The following is a 21,197-nucleotide window of genomic DNA, read 5'->3' as shown; positions in this document are numbered from 1 at the left end:
GGCAGAGAGATAACTTTTGGCTGTCCTCTGAAATACAATATCCCAGTCCTCTTCACTTAGCACATCCTCCAACTCAGACTCCCAAGCACGTATATGTGTAAATGCATAAGGTGAATGCATATTTAGAAGAGTATACAATTTGGAAATAACTCCCCGAATCTTATCAGCATGTTCACAATACGATTCAAACAGTGATTTGGTAGGGTGAACTGACTGAGTGGTCTGGAGCTTTTTCAGAAAATGTCGGATCTGTGCAACACCCAAAAAGTCCTGCGTACCTCCCCAAAATCTTTCTTGAAAAGCATTGGATGTCATCAGATCCCCCTCCTTCCATAAATGACTTATGCACACAATACCTTGGCTTTGCTCATTTGTGGAAAAACTGGGAATGGAGACCCACTGGGAAACATATGTTGTGGAATAAGTGGGTTGATTGGAAATACAAAAAAGAGCCCACCATATTAGCCCTCCATTGAGACCATATTGTAAGTGTAGTCTTCAATGCTATCGGGAGGAAATCTAAAGATCTCTAGTTATTTTTAGGCTGCCAGAATATTGCCTGCAAGGCTAAGCGTACCTACTGTTTAATATCTGTCTTATATGTATCTACAATTGCCCGCATGTGTGCTGCCCCATGATACCATGATAAATTGGGGATCCCCTTCCCCACTTTGTCTAGAAAGAAATAGAACGGCTCGAGCCACCTGTGGGGATAGTTTTTTCCAAATTTAGTCGAAAAATTTCTTCTGCCATACTTTTAAAATCGCACTTGGTACTGGTATGGGAAGGGTAGAAAATAAATATAATAGGTGTAGCAAAACATTCATTTTTAAGATCGCTATGCGACCCATCCAATAAAAATTTTCCCTGTTCCAATTATGAAGGTCGCGCTCTATTTTCTTCCATATGGGAGCATAATTATAGTTAAATAGCTCCATCAAATCAGCTCCAATCTGGACTCCTAAATATTTGATTTTTTTGCCCAGCGAAAGGGGAATGTCTCAGTTATACGAGCTACCTCTAATTGGGGTAGGTTAACATTCAACACTCAGCAACTCTATGAAAATCCTCCAGCTCATCCACCACAGCTGCTAAGGAGTCCTAGGGTTGTGTCGGAGTAAATAAGACATCAGCAAAAAGTGATAGTTTACAATGTATTCCCTTAAGCTCCAACACCTGTCACCTTGGTCGAGGTACACTCTCGATGCTAGGGGGTTCCAAAAAGAGGGCAAATAACATTGGGGAAAGCAGACAACCTTGTCTGGTACCTCGCTGTATATTAAAGCAAGGGCCGTAACCACCATTCATCTTCACCCTGGCTTTCGGGGAATTATATAACGCCTTCACCCAATGCTGAAAATACTGGCCAAAACTCAATTTTTGCAACACTTTAAATAGAAAGGGCCAATGAACCAGGTCAAAGGCCTTTTCAGCATCGATAGCTAACAGTGCGGGATCTGTTTGTCCTTGACCCAATCGCTAATATCAATTACCTTTCGAATGTTATTGCTGGCCGTCCTAGAAAGTACAAAATCAAATTGTTCATTATGGATTAGGGTAGGTAAAATAGTCTTTAATCGCTCCGCTAAGATGCGCACCAGAAGCTTGAGATCAAGGTTTATGAGAGAGATTGGTCTGTAAGAACCACAGAGATCTGGATCTCTCCCAGTTTTCGCTGTAACAGTGATGCCCACAACATTGGCATGTGTGGCTAGGACTACATTTCTCCTCAGTGCATTGAACATGTCCATCAGAGGGCCAGATAAAGTGTGTGCTAACTTTTTATAGTAAGCTCCCAAAAGTCCATCAAGATCCAGTGACTTGCCATTTTTCAACATTTTAATAGCATATTGAACCTCCATTTCCAATCTAGGCCTATCTAACTGCGCCTGTTGTTCCGGTATCAATGTTGGCAGTGATATCGAATTCAAATAACTATCGATAGCCTCATCTTTAATATTCTGCTCCATTTAAAGCTGAATAAAACTCAGTGAAGCAGTGGCATATATCATCAGAGGTCGTGAGTACCTCCCCACTAATATTTTTAATTTTGGCAATGTTGTTTTGGGCTAGAACTGCCTTAAGACGCCTAGCTAGGAGGCATCCCGCCTTATTGCCGCCTTCATAATATTGTTGTTTTGTGATTTCTAAGGCCAAGGCTGTAGTCTCCGCATCTCAAAGTTGTAAATCTGATCTAGCCTGTTCCAACTACCGATAGAGTTTTGGACACTGTCTGATTTGGTGTTGATGCGCTAATTGGGTGATTGTGGCATAAAGGCGAGCTCTCTTTTCCCCTTTCTGTTTTTTTACAAAATGTAGCTTGAGAGATAATCAAACCCCTAGTCACAGCTTTAGAGCATTCCCACACTAGTGGGGGTGAACTCTCTGAAGTATTATTCATCTGAAAATAAGTGTGCAATTCCTGCCCTAATCTAGTCAAAAAATCCGTATCATTTAATATGGTTTCATTTAGTCTCCAAAATCTTTGTCCCTTTTGGGGTGTGGTTAATTTAAGTGCCAAACTCACTGGTGCATGATCCGTCCAGGTGATTGGTTCGATTCCCACACCCACCACTCTTATTTTGCACGCACCTGAGAATCAACTAGAAAATAGTCAATTCTAGAGTAGGAGTGATGTGCAGTAAAAAGATATGTATAAAAGCGTGGATTTGGAAATCTATGCCTCCACACATTTTTAGGTCCCATCTCGTCATGACGGATTTCAGAGAAAGTCTCACTGCCTGTGAAGCAAATGAGGTTTGAGCAGAGTTGTCAAGGAGTGGGTCAAGAGTGATGTTAAAATCCCCTCCCAATATCAAGGGCCCCTCAGCATGCTTCAGCAATAAGTTATCTATAGCTTTATAGTAGGGGCCCTTTCCAGTATTCAGGGCATAGATAGTGACTAATGTTAGGACTTCATCACCTGTGTGGATTTTCAGTAAGACAAACCGCCCTTGGGGGTCAGAGATGAAGGCAAGAACTTCGTGAGTAGAATCTCTAGCTATCAAAATACCCACCCCTGCAAATTTGGAGTCTTTAGTACTTGCCAACAAAGATTTATGGGGGTATTGTCTATACGATAAGAGGTGTTCATAACGCTTCCAGGGATGGGTTTCCTGAATGAACCCCAAGGGTTGCTCCATTAGCCAATAACTCTAGCTCTAGAAGAGAGCGTTTGTGCTGGTGGTTGAGACCTTTTACATTTAATGTAAATACATATTATCCCAGCCATGTGTCATAATCATAAGAATCCCTCGCCATGCGTGAGCATATAATCACTAGTGTCCAGAAATTAACCTCCAAGACATGTTGCTTAGTGAGTATTCTTGCAGAAGAGACAATCCCACCCCCCTCCCTCCTCCCCCCTTCCATCCATCTAGCAGGATGGCTTGCTCCAGTACTGGAAGCGCTCCCAGTGCAGTCGGGGATGGCTACTTCCAGATCTCCCTCCCAGAATAGTAGTAACATACAAAACACATGCAATACATAACAAACGTGAACAGTTATAACCGGTAGAATACTAGTAGAACCTGCTTCCCTCATATTGAAGGATATAGTGTTAAGGCGGCTGGAATTGGATCAAAAGCCACACATATGGACAGGGCAGTTATAACAGAAGCCTGTCGAGCTATATATAATCTGGATCCTCATCCCGTCAGCCTTGATCTGAAAGGGCTGCTCTTGAGTCCTCTGCCTCCTAAGTCTCCTGTCACCCTTGCCAACTCTGTGCCATCTCGGTTGATCCACAATTCTCTGTTGTTTGGATGAAGGCCTGGCAGCTGTTATGTTTAGGCTGTAACCTGCCTTTTCAAGATCCTCCACTGCTGCGCTCAGCATTTTGACTCTGTGCGTCGTACCTTTCACCCCAAACTGTAATCCAAACAGAAAAGTCCATTTATACCTTATATTCTCATTTCTCATAAATGAGGTTACCTCTCTCATTTCAAATCTCCTAAGTGTGGAGGAAGCCAGATCTTGATAAATGGCAATGGAGTTGCTCTCCCACAGCCAGGTATTTTGCTTTTTAGCAGCGTCCATTACTGAGGTCTTTTGGGCATAACTATGGAAGCAGAGCACGATATCTCACGGTTTAGCGTCTGATCTGGGTCCAAGAGCTCTATGTGCGCTCTCCAGTTTTATGCAAACAGGTTGTGCATCCTCTGCTCCATTAGGTAGATTTCCTCCCATTAGTATAAAGCTGCAGATCTTCTCAGCCACCTCTGAGATGTTGGAGTATACAGGAGATTCAGGCACTCCCCTTATTTGCATGTTGCACCTCCGTGTGCGGTTTTCAAGATCTTCAATCTTGTCTTGTAATGCGGTAAATTCAGATTCTAGATGTCCCTGCTGCAAGTTTAAAATATTCAGCTCAGCTGCGTGGCTGAATACTCTCTGCCCCAGTGCTGCAAAATCCATCGCAGATCTGAAATAGAGGCCAGTAATTCTTTTTTGTGGTTCTTAAGGTCTGCCCGAAACTCCACAAACCACCCCCGAATCTCATCTCTCAGCTGTGTGACCAGTACGGGGTGCTCGATTTCGGTGGCTGCCGCGTTTCCTGTGTCCTCTCCAAAATTTATCGCGGTGTCATCTGCGGCGGCCTGCTCGGGCCTATCGGCAGGATCATCAGTCAGCTCCGGCGGCACTTTGGTAAAAGAAAAACTGCTTCAAATCTGCAGTTTTTCTTTTTGCTGCCATGGTTGTTGTCTCTGGAGCTTGTGGCCACTTTGCCCTAGTATTTGCCAGTTTCTAAGCTTAATTTAGGTTGTGGAAGTTAGCTCTGGGAGGGAGAGCTCGGGTTCATGCGACCATCTCCGTTGCTGGCGGAATTTATTTCTGTTTTTAATTGCCATGTTTTAATCTCTTGTCCACATCACTACCCAGCTTTAGATATAATGTAGCAGAAATCCAGTGGTCCATGTCAAGCATAAAGGATTTGATTGCCAGATGTAGGGATTTTTACTACTCTAACGGTATTGCACGTGTTAATGGCATTCTGTTAATAATACAGTTCTTATTTCCATGTATAGATTCCTCAAGCAAACTGCCCACCAACCTCCTGGTTCAGCGTCGGAACCTGGTTCTTTTCCAAGCATTTTGTGCCATGAAATATGCAATCTATGCACTGTGTGTGAATGCGCATAAGCATTCTGCATGCAAGGAATGTCTGAGCAGCCTTTTGAGTCAACATATTGAAGAATCTGGGCTTGATACAGAAGCCAGAAGGGGCGAGCTTCATTGCCAAGGTACTTGTTTTTTCCTGTTTAATACATGCACAGTAATGTCTTGCTCTGTCTCTTAATACCTCTCTAACAATGAGATTCTCCAGTGGTTAGTACTATACAGACTTGCGCATAGGAGAGCCAGGTCTGGGCACTTTACACCTGGAGCTACAAGTCCTGAAGTGGATATGCTTGCAGCCCCGGACAGGGAAGACTGTTACTGTATGCAACCATTTCCTACCTTCTGGTGGCTGTTCAGGATTAAAATGAAAGGGGACATCTATGTGGAGACCTGTGGAAAAACCTTGAGCCTCTTAATTTTCACCTTCAGGGATTCTAGGGTATGGAATGGAAATAGCGATAAACTGGGACAAAGCCATGTTAGCAGTTGGGTTTGGGAAGCAAACAGCTAAGGAAAGGAGATACTACGTGCACCAAACCACAGACTGGATAGAAGATGATTAAAAACAAAACCTAGAAAGCTTAATTTGCCTGTAAATAGGATTAGTTTTATATATATATATATATTTATTTATATATTGCTTGTCTTGAAAACATCATTTTCAATGCGACAATTCTGTTAGAGATTGCATGGTTTTGGAAATGCCATTTGCAGTCGCAGAACAACCAAACAAGGGAAAGGAATTTAAAATGCACAAAAGAGAACTTATATTTATTTATTTTTTTATGCTTTTTGTATACTGTTGTTCCAATAGAAGATCACAGCGTTTTACATAAATTGCATTTGATTATATTGTATTAACAGGTTCTTATTTAAAGTAATGGTATCTATTTTAATACTATTTTAGTACATCTTGCCTCCTATTGATTTGTAATGAAAATTTTCATCTGTTGAGTCTGTGTCCTTGTGGCACACTGAAATATAGGCTCTGGTAATAAATAGTAATATGTATGATTTTTGTCAGGTGAAAGCTGTCCAGATAGCAGTTGAGATGTTTTTCTCAAGGAGAAGCACATGCCTAACCTAGGGACATCTGGTTCTCATACCCAGCTGTCTCCTCATAGACTCTGCTGGTGCTTATCTGGGTGGCAAGGTGGAGTGGTGTGGAGAAGTTGGACTGTCTTTATAGATTATCCAAGGTGGGCTCTGATAAACCTCTTACAGGGCTGTATAAAACAAGCCTTAAATAGTTAACATTTTGAAGAAATTTTCAATAAAAACATGAATAAAGAGGGGGGAAGAAGGGACAGCCACGGTAAAATTAAGAGCAATAAAACTAACAAATGATTGTAACATAAAAAGCTGAGGCATGTTAATAGCCAGGATACCTACAAGAGGAGAAAATTAGCTATTTCAAAGTGAAAATTAATTTTTTGCTGTCTACCAATGATTTCATTATTTTCCATAATTATTGCTAGGAAAATTTCATCTTGCCCTCAAGTTAATTTTTCTTTCTTATTGTTTTGTATGCAGATTATCCTTCTCTTTTCAAACACTATCTTGCCAAGTGCAAGCATTTTTTGCACATGATTCCTGCATGGCTGCGCTTGGAGGTTTTGGAGAACATCTTTTCCCTGTTGTTTATTTCCTTTGGTGATCTCTGTTCTGAGAACATGCATCCCGAAGACTATGCTTTTGAGGAGGATGAGAATGACCTGGAGAGAAAAAGCGATGGGGCAAAGAGTTTGGACAGCAGTACGGACAGGATAGACAGGCAAATGTTGTCCTCTCCCTCAGGAAGCCCACAACATGAAGCTGTGTGGGCTCACAGAACAGATTTTGCCAACTTGTGCATGGCTGACTCAGAAAACCAAAGTCTCTTTGCTTCGGAAGGGCTTGAAGAAAGCATCTGCAAGTCCTATAGGCAGGACTTCCTGGATCTGAAGCACTTTACCTGCAGTGCAACAGGTTTTTTAGTAGATGAAGTGGCTATCAGTGCTTTTCTAGAACTATTGACATCACTCCTGGAGGAAATTAAGAACTATGTGCCATGGGATTCAAGTAAGGTGTCCAGGGAGGAGCTGGAGCTCTTGGATTGCCTGCATTTCTCAGTCGGCAAAGAGAATTTCATGAGCCGCCTGCTTCAGTTCTCCAAAGTTACATCTGAGGCCCAGTGGAGGTACAAAGTGGTGATGAGCAACCTGGGTGCAGGTGAGATTGTATTAGGAAATTGGCAGCTACTGCCGACGCTGAAATGATGAGCGTGAGTTTGAATGAGCACCATGATAAGTTATTGGGTGGCTGTTCTGCTGCATATGGGTGTGGTGCAAACACAAGGGCCCGAGTCCTGCAGCTTCCTCCTCTGACAAGCTTCAGTACGTTTCACTCTGTGCTCACACACACAGCCAGCCAAAATGATGATAGATTCGAGGAGAATTAATATTTATTATATGTGCTCAGGTACAATAATAATACAACGAGAAATGTTATATAGTAGGAATAATAATAATGAAAAGTAACACATCCCTTACATAATATCTGCAAAAGGGTGCAGGGCTGCAGTATCCCTCTCTGGTCTTCTGTCTGTCTTCTCTTTCTGTGTCAGTCTGCTGAATTTATTATTATGCTGTGTTGCTGGCAAGGGAAGATAAACACCCCCCCCCCCCCCCCCCCCCCCCCCAAAAAAAAGAGCAACTGCCAGGTAGCTATTTTCTGCATATCAAATGAAAATTGTATCGGAGGTCTGTTTAAACTATAACCTTATTTGTATGTGTCTTTCTGCCAGTAGAAAGCAATTGTGTGGGGACTAACTGCTAACCCAGATGTGAGGGACAGTTCTCTGTGGCCCTGCACATTTGTACCAGTCCGCCCAGCTTTGGGTACACAAGATACAGCGATTCAGCAGCCAGTAATGAAGAATTCAAAGCCCTTGGTTTACGATATGTATCCCAAGTGCGTCCTTCATCACTGAAGTACTTGCAATTGTGCATGCTGCACTACATAGAAATAATGAGCTTGCCCAGTCGTGTAGATCTTAAGGACACAAACTAGCCATGTTGAGTAGGACAGACAGCTGAGTCGTCAGGTAGAACTAGGTCTCCATTTTGCCTGCGAAGTCGGCTGTTCCTCTTGCTGACGTGTTGCCAGGCCGGGAGCGTACTTCTAGGAAACTTGCGTTTGTCCGCAGGCAAGGGCTGCACGGCTGTTTTGAAGCCTCGGGGTTTCAAGATGACAATTGCTTCAGACATATTGCGAATTTTTGTGGAGGCCCCATCACAGGTGAATGAAAGTCTGAAGGGGTGTAGCCACCTACTCTTGATATTTTCTTTATGAAGGTACGCAGTAACTTCCTTCAATTCAAAACGACTCTGCAGGGTCGCCCAGGATAGATCAGCATAAACGGAGAGCTTTTGATTTTTCCATGTCGATATTTGCTGCTGTCTGGCTGCATTTGCAATCTTCTCTTTAATTATGTAGTCACGAAAGCACACCACTACATCTCTGTCGGTTGTTAGCGGGCAGCCCCAGTGAGCGGTGCACCCTGTCAATTTTGATTTCCATTGTATCAGCCATTGTCTCTGTGGAGTTGGTACCAAGAATAAAGCGACAGAGCCTCTTTACCTTATCTGTACAGTCAGTGTTCTTGGGCATCTCTTGTAGCCCTGAAAACCACAAATTATTTCGTCTGGATCTATTCTCCAAATTCGCCAGTTTTTCTTCTAGGGATCAGTTGTCATCCTGTAAGGTAGTACAGATTTCTTGCAGGCTCTTGTTCGCTTTCTCTTGGCAATCTAAACGCGTATCAAGCTCTCATCCACGCGATGTCCCAAGGAGGAAATGTATTATTTTATCTCGGCCATGCTCTGCAACAGTTCTTGTTTATTGGTTTTGATATCTTTTTGCAGCTCACAAAACCAATCCCTAAACTCCTCTCTAGTTGGTAGCTCAGTGGAGGTGGAAAGTATAGTCTCCACAAGGTTTGGGCCTACTTCATCCTCCCCAGGCCTGTCCTTGCGGCCTTCCTCCTCATCTGTTGCCTTGCTTTTCCGGTACGAAAATGGCGAAAGTCGACTGTTTAGCGTCTTGCAGCCGTGCTCACGATTTATAGTATCTTATTCAGCAAAAGTAGAGTGGATGATGGTATTTTGGAAGGTTTGATGTGGATAGATTCGCCGGGAGTTTGAGGAGACCCACGATCAAGCTGCTGCCACCATCGAGGATGTCACTTCCTCCCCATCGATGACATCACTTCCTCCTGGCCCTGCACATTTGTAAGTTAACTTGGTTCTGAGTTAGCCAGGTCGGAACCAGCACCTATACATATTCCATCCCCCAGGGCTCAGCGAACATCACTGACGTATGTCAGTAAAAGACGTCCTGCTTAATAGACACATTTAGTATGAGTAATACATAACGCAAGATTAGGAATTGGCTACCTCAGAACCGGCTAAATTACAGTGATTTCAATTTAGACTGTCACCACGTAAATCGTTTAATCTGTATGATATTGCTGTGGTGAGTAAGAGTTCACAGTCTGTCCCAATTAAAGAATGTCCTCTTAGAGCAGAACTGCTCTGCTCCATGGACTGTAGAAAGCCATGGCAATCCTTGTATTTTAAGTGAATTTATATTCCAGTCTTTAAGTTATGGAACAATGTATATGCCAGGTAACATTAAGAAAGTAGTTTTTGTTGAAAAATGTTGACGTGCTACATTGTTCTCACCAGTATAAAACCACTAAAACAGAAGCGTATGTAAGAGAGAAAAATACAATTCTGCTACTTCAGTAAACTTAGGGTAATTTTCAAACAACTCACAATAGTGATAAAGTTTGTGTGTAGAACAACTTACATAAGTTTGTTTTGAAAATCCTCGAATACTTGGCTGAGTACATGTGTGTATTCGCTCATATGTATAGTTACACCTTCTCTTCAGAGCTATAACTTGGGCATGCACACTTGTGTGTACTTTTTAAAATAAAAATGCACGTAAGTTTAGAATCTGCTGCTGTCCCCAGATCACCTCTCTGCAGTTCTTGTAAAAGTACATATATAACAGGGTTATACACGTACGCTTACATGCAGAGTCCTCAGCTGTTTTAGTAGAGACATTATGTGCATAAATGGCTTTGAAAATTACCCCCTTCCTCTATATCCAGTCAGACTATTCCAGATGAATGGGTTATGCTCACCGACCAGCAGATGGAGACTGAGATCAGGTTTGCTAATGTTACCCCTTATATTCATCTGTATTATCTGTATTCTGTCTCCAGCAGGTAGTGGGCAAGTATCCCATGCTGTGAGCTTGAGGGCTAGTTAGGCTAGATGAAAAAGAAAAATTTTGGCAAAGGCAGCTCCTGCGGTGAAAGGCCAGTCCTCCCTCTTCCACTTGTCATAGCTCTAGGGGAAGAGAACAGCTGTTCCTGAGGTGAACAATTTTTTTTTTTACTCCCTTTTTGAGTTGAGCAGTGTCTGGTACACGGGGGGGGGGGGGGGGGGGGAGTGTGCTGTCAGTAAGTGCTGATAACTGGAAACTCCAGTTTACACTTTCACCCTCCTCCCCCATCATCTTCCTTTGCAGTTTTAAGGCAAAAAAAAAAGAAATCCAGAGAGATGCATATCTGATGTTTTCAGAGTAGAGTTTTGGATCTGATCAAAAAAGAAAAGGAAGGCGGACAAGGTTTCTGCAGATCTTTTGGAGCACTGAGCTGGTCAATGGGTGCCTGAGCTTCAGTGAGTCTTTGCTCTTTCCTGAAAGGTCCCTTGACCGTGGCAGAGCAGGACTGGGATCCTCTCGAGACACCAAATAGATGTTTGGGAGTCCTATTTTTGGCTCCTGAGATTGGTGACAATCTGTCACATGCTTTTGGAAATGGGCCTGTATTGTCAAAGTTCAGTGGGTCTTTGAGATTTTATGAAGAGGATATGCCCTAGCGTTTCCCAAACATTTTGTTAAAGTCCTGTTTTTCCATATCACTTACCGGGAAGAGAGACACTGTAGAAGTATTGCTGAGACAGCTTCTTGGATTAGAAGCAGTAGTAATGGTCCCAAGGGGGCAAACATGTCTGGGACATTTATTCTTTTTCTTGTGATCCCATGATGGAAGAATTCTCCTTTCCTATTCTAGGTGTGGAGCAGGTTAGGAGCATCTGCTAGTCTCTCAATTCAGAACTCAAACTTCAGATTCAGTGACTTTGAATGCAGCCTTTCAGTGAGTCAGAAAAGAAGATTCTAGCCTCTAGCTAGGTGAAATCCAGTTTGAGACTGCCCTGGTGCACTCTGAGATAAGTAGAATTCTATTCTTAAGTTTGCTGGAGGGCTATCTTCACATGCTGATAAGGAAAGTTGTGTGTGGTTTGTTTTTTGTTTTTTTGAAAATTCTTTTTACTCAACAGCAAACATGATACAATCCACAATGTATAAAATTATCATCCAAAAACTTGTATACATGAATGATTGTGACTCACTTAGGATCCACCTTAGACACTATACTGTGATTCCACAACCTTAGAGCAAGAGAAATTATAAAACAGCATAGAGCCCGAGAACTCATCTGATTGTGACATAACCGTCAAAATTGACACATCACAGTTCACTATTGCCTTTTTCCAGAGTCTATGCCTATCAAATTCTAACACCCTACCCCTCCTCTTCCCCCCCCCCCCCACCCCAGTCAAGCCAGTCTTACATGTTCAACCTCTGCAATCATTCTCCCATCCATTGTATTCACCTTTCCACTTACATATTTACTTGTACAATCCACGCTGATCTTAGGGAACTCATCCATACATCAATCTCAAGTGGACTCACTGTCTGCCAAAACCTTTTAGAGTATTCCTCCAACCTCCTGGTTTGCCCATTCACCCAATCAAACCATCTCAAATTAGAAAACATACTATTTGGGGTACTGAAGCTTCCTAGCTTACAAAGAAGGAGAGGTGACAGATGAATCGCCCCACTGTGTAGTATAGCCCAGCAATGATAACTTCTTCTTTTCCTTTAAGGATGACAACTGTAAACCGTTGTGATGGTGCTCTACTATACGACGGTATAGAAAAGTTTTTAAATAAAATAAAATAAATAAAACCCATGAAAATTTGTCCAAGCTGCACTATATTTTTCTGTGGCTTTCCTTCTATGATATAGAATATTGATTCTCTCAAGCAGCATCAGTCCAAGCATTTTTGATTGCCACTATGTTATAGGTGGGGGTGAAGCATCAATCTACATATGTTATATACATTTACATGCCAACTGTAGTGCCAAATATGTAAAGAGATCCTTTACTTTTTTAAGGTCAAAAATCTCCACCACATCTCCTAAGATTAGTATGTTTCCCAATTTGGGAATTGAACCCCCAACACAATTACCCACAGAAAGCAGTATGCCATCCCAAAAAGAGATCTGCTCTGGACATGTTAGAAATTTATGAAGTAAGGTACCCCTAGCTAGCTGGCACAGAATACATAATGGGATTGTAGCAATTTTCATATTACACCTGAGAACATCATCTATATAAGCATGATATAATATTTTGTATTTCATTTCCTGCATGTTCACATCTATGTTGTAACTGTAGAAGTTGCAGATATCTCTTAATCACAGATTCTGAACCTCTTGTAGCAACACTCAACTATGTCCACTACTTTGGTCATGAGTACCTCCTGGAGTAAAGTGCTACTTGCAAACGTTATACCATGAAGAGATGGAATTTCGACCTTCACTCAAGTCTTGTACCTCCATAACAAATGAAATTTTCTTTACCAACTCATGAGACCATTGAAGAGAATGCAAATAGTGTCTGGCCTACAAGAAAGCAAAAAAAAACTGCATTGAGCAAGCCAAATTGCATTTGTAGAGTCTCAAAATCACAACACATTGACTTCTCTATCAAGCATATGGAATAGATTACGAAGGCCCACAGACTGCCAGCCTTGAAAGATGTATGCATATTCCTGTCCCAGTGGGAAAAATGTTTCCACAAAACAGCAAAAGCAAGAGAAATTTTTGTGGATATTTGCTATTTCCTTCTGGTCCATCTCCATGCCTGGACAACTGGCTATATAAGAATATTGTCTTGTGTTAACTATGGCGTCATTAACATGCAAAAGATACAGTGGAGACCATGGCATGCTAGTACCTTCCACCATATTATCGAGAGAGTTTATATCTGTCAAAACACCATTCCTCCAGAAACCATAATTGACAGGCAATATTGTAATGCCTCAGACTGGGCAATTCAAGCTCCCTGATCTATTAGTTAAAATTTGTAACCTATCATTAAAATCCTGAAGACTAGAGGGTGGGTAATGTAACCCCAATATTTAAAAAAGGCTCCAGGGGCAATCCGGGTAACTATAGACCAGTGAGCCTGACTTCAGTGCCGGGAAAAATAGTGGAAACTATTCTCAAGATCAAAATCATAGAACATATATAGAAAGATATGGTTGAATGGAACACAGTCAACATGAATTTACCCAAGGGAAGTCTTGCCTCACAAATCTGCTTCATTTTTTTGAAGGGGTTAATAAACATGTGTATAAAAGTGAACCGGTAGATGTAGTGTATTTGGATTTTCGGAAGGCGTTTGACAAAGTCCCTCATGAGAGGCTTCTAAGAAAACTAAAAAGTCATAGGATAGGAGGCGATGTCCTTTCGTGGGTTACAAACTGGTTAAAAGACAGGAAACAGAGAGTAGGATGAAATGGTCAATTTTCTCAGTGGAAAAGGGTAAACAGTGGAGTGCCTCAGGGATCTGTACTTGGACCGGTGCTTTTCAATATATATATAAATGATCAGGAAAGGAATACGATGAGTGAGGTTATCAAATTTGCGGATGATATAAAATTATTCAAATTATTATTATTATACTCTCCAGAGCTGGGACAAGTGGAAACATCTCCTTGTAGGGAACAGGCAATATTTCTTTAATACCCATTTATTCTACAACAATAGATTTTTACTGGGCTAGAATTCTTCTTATTCCAAGATATGGAAGGCGAGTGGCATACATACCTTGGGCCAGATATGTAGTAATGTCGCTATGTTTTCTTTTCCACAACTTCAGGAGACATATTTGATCCCATCCTTAGCTTTTTATTATTATCTCCAACTCCGCCACTTTGTGGCGCAGGAACTCATTCAAAATGATCTCGGGAAGGGCAAATCACAATTTGAAGGTTGGTGTGATTTAGCTGACCGTATTAAAGGAGGATTATCTAAGATATATATATTACTACAAGGGTCCCTAACAGGGAGACCTGCCTATACTCATAAATGGGAGGTGGAGCTGGGTCAAGAATTCACAGATGAGGATTGGGATCAGATATTCACCAGCACCAAACGCAGTTCTATTTCTATTTCACTTACTGAAAATGGCTATAAAGTACTGTTTCGTTGGCATCTTACCTCATACAGAATGCCTAGGGCAGGCCTCCGCGAAGATGTCTGTTGTTGAAAGGGGTGTGGACAGATAGGAACATTCCTCCATTTATGGTGGGAGTGTGTACATGTACAGAGACTGTGGCAGGATACTATGGATATTATCTTTTGCACACTACACAAGAAGGTGGTACTGTCTCTGACTCAGGGATTAACCAATGTACCTGTTGATGGTTCCACTTCTGAGAGCTTGTTGATTAATCAATATTGTATAGGGACTCGCTGTATTTTGGCCGCCTCTTGGCGACAGCTCAGAGTCCCCACCAAGGAAGATTTGTGTCAGAAACTTGATGTTATGAGCTCCATGTACAAGATAGCCCAAAAGCAGCAGCATTTCCCTAATTTTCAACGGATCTGGCAGCCATATCTTACATGGAGGGATAGCATGCAGTCAGATAGCCATGTTATCGATACATAAACCAATTACGCTTATTTGCAGTATGACAATGTGTTTAATTGATTCTGTTGCTTATATACATTATTCATGTTGATCAGATGTATTTAGATTTCTTACAAGAGTCATATAGGCCGTTACAATCTCAAGATTGCGGATTACACACAAGTATCACATGTTACAATGCTTTTGGGGACAGCATAATCTATATGACATGTGCTTATTTATTTACCTGTTTACATTGACTGTATACACGTATGATGTGCTTATATTTGTTGTTAAAACTGTTCAATAAACTTTACATTACAAAAAAAAAAGGAAGGTGAAATCTAATCTTACCAGATAATTTCCTTTCCTTTAGTCCTAGCAGACCAGTCCAAATACCCTCCTGAAAAAAAGGGGCGTAACCCCCCCTCCCCAATACAGAGCATCAACCTAATAGGCTAGGGCAAGAGGCTACTGAGAGACCTCCCAGCTATCCCAGGATGATATAAAGTGACATAAGCAGAAAAAAAAAGTGGAAGAAGTTCTCTTCCTCCACCTATTGGCAAACAGGAATCCCGCTGGTGTGGAATGGTCTGCTAGGACTAAAGGAAAGGAAATTATCAGGCATATATAAATTTCACCATCTGCCAGTTAAAAGCTTTAGGCGCTGCTGGGCCCACTTCCAATTGAAGTGATATAGGTGCATGATCTGAAATGGCAGTAGCTTCAATTGAGGCCTTGAGCCTAGTGAAAAAACTGCTTGTTAATAAAAAGTAATCAAGTCTGGAATAACTATTCTGAGGATTATAGAAAAATGTTTTCCCGCAGATAAGCAGGCTGAATTAGCCATACTGTCTGGGACGTCCCTCCAGGGCAGCCGTGGTAGAGCTTCCAAAAATGACAGAACTTTGCTCTGTGTGCGACTGCGTGTCCTTTCCCATGTGGCTCCATTTTCTCCTCAGTCTATTTTTTTCTGCGTTGCAGGCCGCACACAGAGCTTCGCATCTCCTCAGAGATCACCTTTTTGTTTCTACGGCGATTGTTTCATTGCGACTTAAAGATGCCTCCCAGACTGCCTGGCTTTAAATTCTGCCAGTACGGAAAAATTATGTCTGTCACTTGTGGACATAATTACAGTTATCTTTGCCTGGGCCCAGACCATGATCAGGCCTCCTGAAGGGACTGCAGCCGCATGTCCCCCCGGGCCCAGCGTCAGCGGGCTGCAAAAATAGCCTGGCTTTGAGAGGAGGAATCTGGGTCCTATGCCCCCAGTACCGAGCGCCTATCTGCCCATTCTTCCTTGGGGCTGTGTCACGATTGCCCCAAGAAATCGAAGAGGACCACCTCATTAGGACCACTGGACAAGCGGCTTACACAGGCCTCCGTGCCTCAACGCCCCCACGACTCCAAAGTGCCTGGAGCATCAAGTGATGCGCTGCCACTTATGGCAAAGTTGAGGGCATAAGTGTCAAGGCTTCAACTCAGTCGCTGGCCCTGGCTGATGCGATGCATAGGCCAGAGCACCACGCACAGGATGTTCCATCAATGCACTCCTCGAAGCCAAATCCTCCACTTGAGGAGTCTGAGCCTGACGCGTCAACCCGCCATCACCCTGCGTCGGCCAGCTCGAAGCATGTTCTAGCCTCGATGCAAAACTGAAGCAAGGGAAGAGGATGCTGACGCACTCGGTACAAAAGACATCGAGGAGTTGCCAGCATCAGTCGACCTCCTCCTCAAAGAAATCCACTAAAAGAATAGACCCGCGGGTGGTCTTTACCCCTGATGAATTGATCAGGCTGGGATTTTCCGATATGGAATGGGTATCTGAGTCACCATCAGTCTCCTCTCAGTCCTCGGAGAGAGTGTTCTCAGACATTTCATCTGTGTCTAGGAGGAAACATTCTTTGCCTCAACTCCAGGAACCCCTCCACAAGAGGCAGAAAGTCTTGGCCAGGACACTCTACTTTGTCTCAGGGGCCCAGACTTGGACATTCTGCTAATGGCCTTGCCCCCTTCTACAGGATCGATGCCTTGTCAGGGGCAGAGAGATCTCATCTCACAGGCAGTTTCTTAAATATCTCAGTTCTTCATCTCAGTGGAAGATCAAGGCGTTGACCAGCCTCATTTATACTCTGCATGAGGCTTCCCCTCAGAGAGGTGCCTCTTCACCTATACGTGACCAAAGCAGTCCAGAGCGAAGGCCCAACAGTCCAATCTCTCTTAGCCGGACATTTCCCCAGAGTTTTTGCCATCTACTTCACCAGGCTTCTCCACAGTCTATCCATTGGTTAGGAGCCAGAATGATTTGATAGATCATTGGGAATTTGTGCCTTTATGCTTGGGCCAGTCTGGGCTATTGCCCAACAAAGCCTCAGTGGTAGTATGTATATACCTATATCAGGAGAGTCCTAGAGTTCTTGGAGGTCCTTGCATGTGGATTACTGCTTGCTTGAGTGGAAAGCAATTAAAAGGTTTAGCTGGTGTCACACATAGCAGATGATTTTCAAGTGTTTGGTCTCGGATGCAATATGGTTGGGCCTGTAGAACTGTTTATCTTAAAAAAACCTTTGTTTGAGTTATGGCCAGATGGTGAGTTCCAATAATGGATCTTATAGCATCCATCTTTAAAAAAAAAAAAAAAAAATTGTTCTCTTCCGGCTGAACATACTCTCAACCAGTGGTGATCCTCTCGTTCCGATCTGGCTGATGGACAGTCCTGTACACCTTCCTTCAAGAACTATGACAGGGTCTGGTATTCGGTTACATCCACACTGACTGTATTTATTTATTTATTTATTTATTTGGCACTTTTATATACCGATATTCATGTAACAAGTTACAAATCACCTCTGTTTACATTCTAACAATAACCGTTGCAAAAGGATGCATTACATTGAACTGTAGTATCCTTGTTAACCGGATCATATAAGTTTGTTATGTGGGAGACCCTTAAGACTTCCCTCCTGCAGGGTTTTGTCAAAGGATCTGGTGCTGTTCAAAGATCCGATTTGCTTTTGGCTTAAGTCCTTGAGAGAATACGATTTTAGGGAAAAGCTGTTTTCTAGTTGTGGTGGCTACTCTTCGAATGGCTAGAAACCTTCTACTTTATTAGCATATATGTGCATTGGTGCATTATTGGAGGATTAGAGTACCAGTAAGCAGGTACTTCTAAGAATGCTCTGGTGCCAGTGATTCAGGATCCTTGGTGGAGGGTCTTTTCAGGTTTTGAATCTTTGTTCTTAGAGAATATAGGGGGCAGCTCTGATATACTGTGGAGGTTGTATATTGAATAGTCTTTTGTCTCTCCTCCAGAGGTGTCGTTTGTTTGGGAGGAGGATCTAGTGTATTAGGCCTCCACCTATGGCTTACTATTTTATCTTGGGGCCTGAAGCAGGATTTTGTCCTTAGTGGGGTAAAAGAGACTTTTCTTGGCAGCTGTGGTTCTAATGGTTTTTGTTTAGCCCAAGGAGTTTGTTGGCAAGGTCTTCTTGCAGAAAATAGTTTTCCTTGTTGGTTATAGAAGACATAGTTGAGGTTCTTACGTTTCCTTCATTTCAGTCAAAAGTGATCAGTCCATTTGATTCAGATGTTTGTTTGCCTTTCCTTAGCTAACAAACAGACTTGGCTGAGAACAGGCTATTTCATTCCTTAGATTTGGAGAAAGGTCTTTGAAATTTCTCTGGGTCTCCATTGCTGTAGAAGGTCTGATTGCCTTTGTGGTAGGTGGTGGAATGCAGAAAGGACTTGAGCTGCTTCTTGGGCAGTGCTTAGCTTGATATCTCCTTAGGATTGGTAGGGCTGCAGCTTAATTTTTCTTGCATTCCCTTTCTAAGCAATTCCGCTTAAGTGGCAGAGGGAAGGTCTCATTCACCTCAGAGGTGTAGAGTATGACGTTTTTGGCAGCATCCCGCCCTATTTAGGAGTAGCTTGGGTACATCCCATTGGTCTGGACTGGTCTGACTGGATGAAGTGGAAGGTGAAATTAGTTCTTACCTGATGATTTCCTTTCCTTGAATCCACTCTGACTAGTCCAGAACCCTCCCTGTGCTGCCAAACTTGCGTATCACTTCAATGTTAATTTGGAGTGATATTTATGATCTTCAAGTTTCTGCTTTTATGCAGGTGAGTGGCTTCATGTTGATATATGGAACTTGCTGTTTCTTCAACTGCCACGTTCTTTCTGGGAGTATACTGGTAGTTGATTGCTATGAATCAAACTTGTCCACACTTAGCTTGTTACAGATAATACTGGCAGGATGAGGTCAGCATGGGTGCATATATAAAGGGTGATATCAGCGAACCTGTTGGTCTCTGTCTCCATCTGTTGGTTGGTGAGCATAATCCATTTGTCTGGACTGGTCTGACTGGACTCCAGGAAACGAAATTATCAGGTAAAAACTAATTTCACTATAATGAAATAAGATAAAATGGCCCTTTTTGTATTGGATTTTTATTAAAGTGCTACTAAAACTGTGAAAGTTCAATGTTAGATTGTAGAGTTATGCGGCTATTACCATCTAGGTGATATGTGGCAGTTCTCCTTTAAATTGTTCTGGTTGAAATGTCAAGTGAATGCTGTTCTCATGCAGTTCTCCTTTTCTTTGTTATTGTGGGTTGCTTCTTCCATTTTGGCATGGGAGAGGTATGGGTGCTTGTGAAGTATCTGACATCTCAGCAAAGTTTATTTTCAGGTATTGGATGCAAGCTCTTTGTTGGTACTAGAAAGTATTTTTCCTATCCAGACAGCTGTTTTGCTGTTGATAAATAGCTTTGAGTTTGCTGGGTGTAGCTGTGATGTCACAGCTGCTCACCTGGCAATTGACTTTGTATTATTGAAAATATGTTTTTAGATCGCTCATTTGGCAGATAATACAAGGTATTAAGTTTTATGTTTTTATTCTTATTCTTCTCTAAGTGCTAATCCTCATCAGTAATCTTACTAAAATGCGTGAATGAGGACTCCAGGTGAGTCAGTCTGAGGAAATGTCTTTTCCAGCCCAAGTCAGCTGCATGATCTCTTTATATACCCAGAGAGATCTGAGGAAATGTATTTTAAAAAGGGATAATATAAAAAAAAAGTAATTTGAAAGATGTTGCTGACACTGCTTTTTTGCAGTAAGGGAAGACTCTGTTGATGCTGCTCAATGGATTGCTCTTGGCTCGGAATTGCTTTGCATTTACAGTGACGGTGTGTTTTCTACTGTCATCAGTTGTTCAGGGTTGTAGGGAATACTACAACTTCTGTTGCTTAGAGTATAATTTGTATTTAGGATCAATTGAAATTGGAACAAGAAACCTCTTTAATTTGTCTGAATTCAGTAATTTCTTTAGGGTTTTTAATTAAACTTGATTAGGTATTACAAGATAAATTGCAACTGCTTTAGTGATTCAAGACAGATACTTTCTCACAGTTTCTAAATTAACACAAAAATCAAAAGTATGCACAGATTTAAATCATAAATATTGCAGGCTAACTAAATCCAGATTACTTTTAATCAACTCTGACCTTAATTGGGTCAAATATTTTGTCACCACTGTGATAAACAAGTGATTGATATACTGTGCATTTTCGCTCTCTCTCTCTCTCGCTCCCCTGGCCAGGAAGCAGGAGTTGGTTTGTTCAGGTGCAGTTATTTCAGTGGTGGTGTCTGTCTTAGAGCATAGGGCAGAAATGTAGGCAGGTCATAGTAGCTTGAGCAAAGGTGCAGTTTTTGTGTAGAAATCATCTGCTTTTGTTGGTGTTGGCCCTTGGGGGTTAATGACTATTGATGATGACAGTTGCTCATGGTGATTGTTCTCTTTGATCCTTGGATTTTACTTTCTTTATAAGAGCACAGGCATAGTGCATATATATGGATGAGTACCAAGCACAGGTTTTAATTGGAAGATTTGCCTATTTTTATTTTATTTTTTTAGAAGTGGAGTTCATCATTGCCTAGATTACCACATAGTCTTAGGAAGCTTGAAGATGAGCAATATCCAGTTAGGATCAGTGTTCTTTGTTTCAGGCAAGGCCAGAGGTAAACAGATTTAGGTCTGGTCAAATAAACTTTTGTGAACTTTTTCTATAATCTCTGCATTTTCTGAGTCTTCCAGAGTGTGGTGGAAAATCCTAGGTGCTTGCTGTTTCATTTTAGTTTGGTTCAAAGAAAATGGCTCTTGGCCTAACTCAGATTTGTGCCTACAGGTGTGAGTAAGTTCTGTTACCTGAGTTCAGTACCCCTCTCTGCTACTGATATTGTGTGATCCCGTGCCT

At 42.0% G+C, this 21,197-nt stretch overlaps 1 protein-coding gene across 2 annotated transcripts in view; it reads left to right on the top strand.

The window, feature by feature from the left end:
- The window catches only part of ZFYVE26 (zinc finger FYVE-type containing 26), a 269,914-nt gene that overhangs the window by 48,145 nt on the left and 200,572 nt on the right, over positions 1-21,197 (top strand). For both annotated transcript variants that reach the window (XM_029598857.1, XM_029598858.1), the window contains exons 9-10: positions 5,028-5,243; positions 6,655-7,332. In XM_029598857.1, the coding sequence (XP_029454717.1) occupies positions 5,028-5,243; positions 6,655-7,332 (894 nt within the window). The remainder of the gene's footprint in view (positions 1-5,027; positions 5,244-6,654; positions 7,333-21,197) is intronic.

Source organism: Rhinatrema bivittatum, chromosome 4, assembly GCF_901001135.1.
Source record: "Rhinatrema bivittatum chromosome 4, aRhiBiv1.1, whole genome shotgun sequence".
NCBI classification, from domain to species: domain Eukaryota; kingdom Metazoa; phylum Chordata; class Amphibia; order Gymnophiona; family Rhinatrematidae; genus Rhinatrema; species Rhinatrema bivittatum.
The sequence above is the reverse complement of the archived record's forward strand: the minus strand, read 5'-3'. Positions and strand labels throughout refer to the sequence as shown.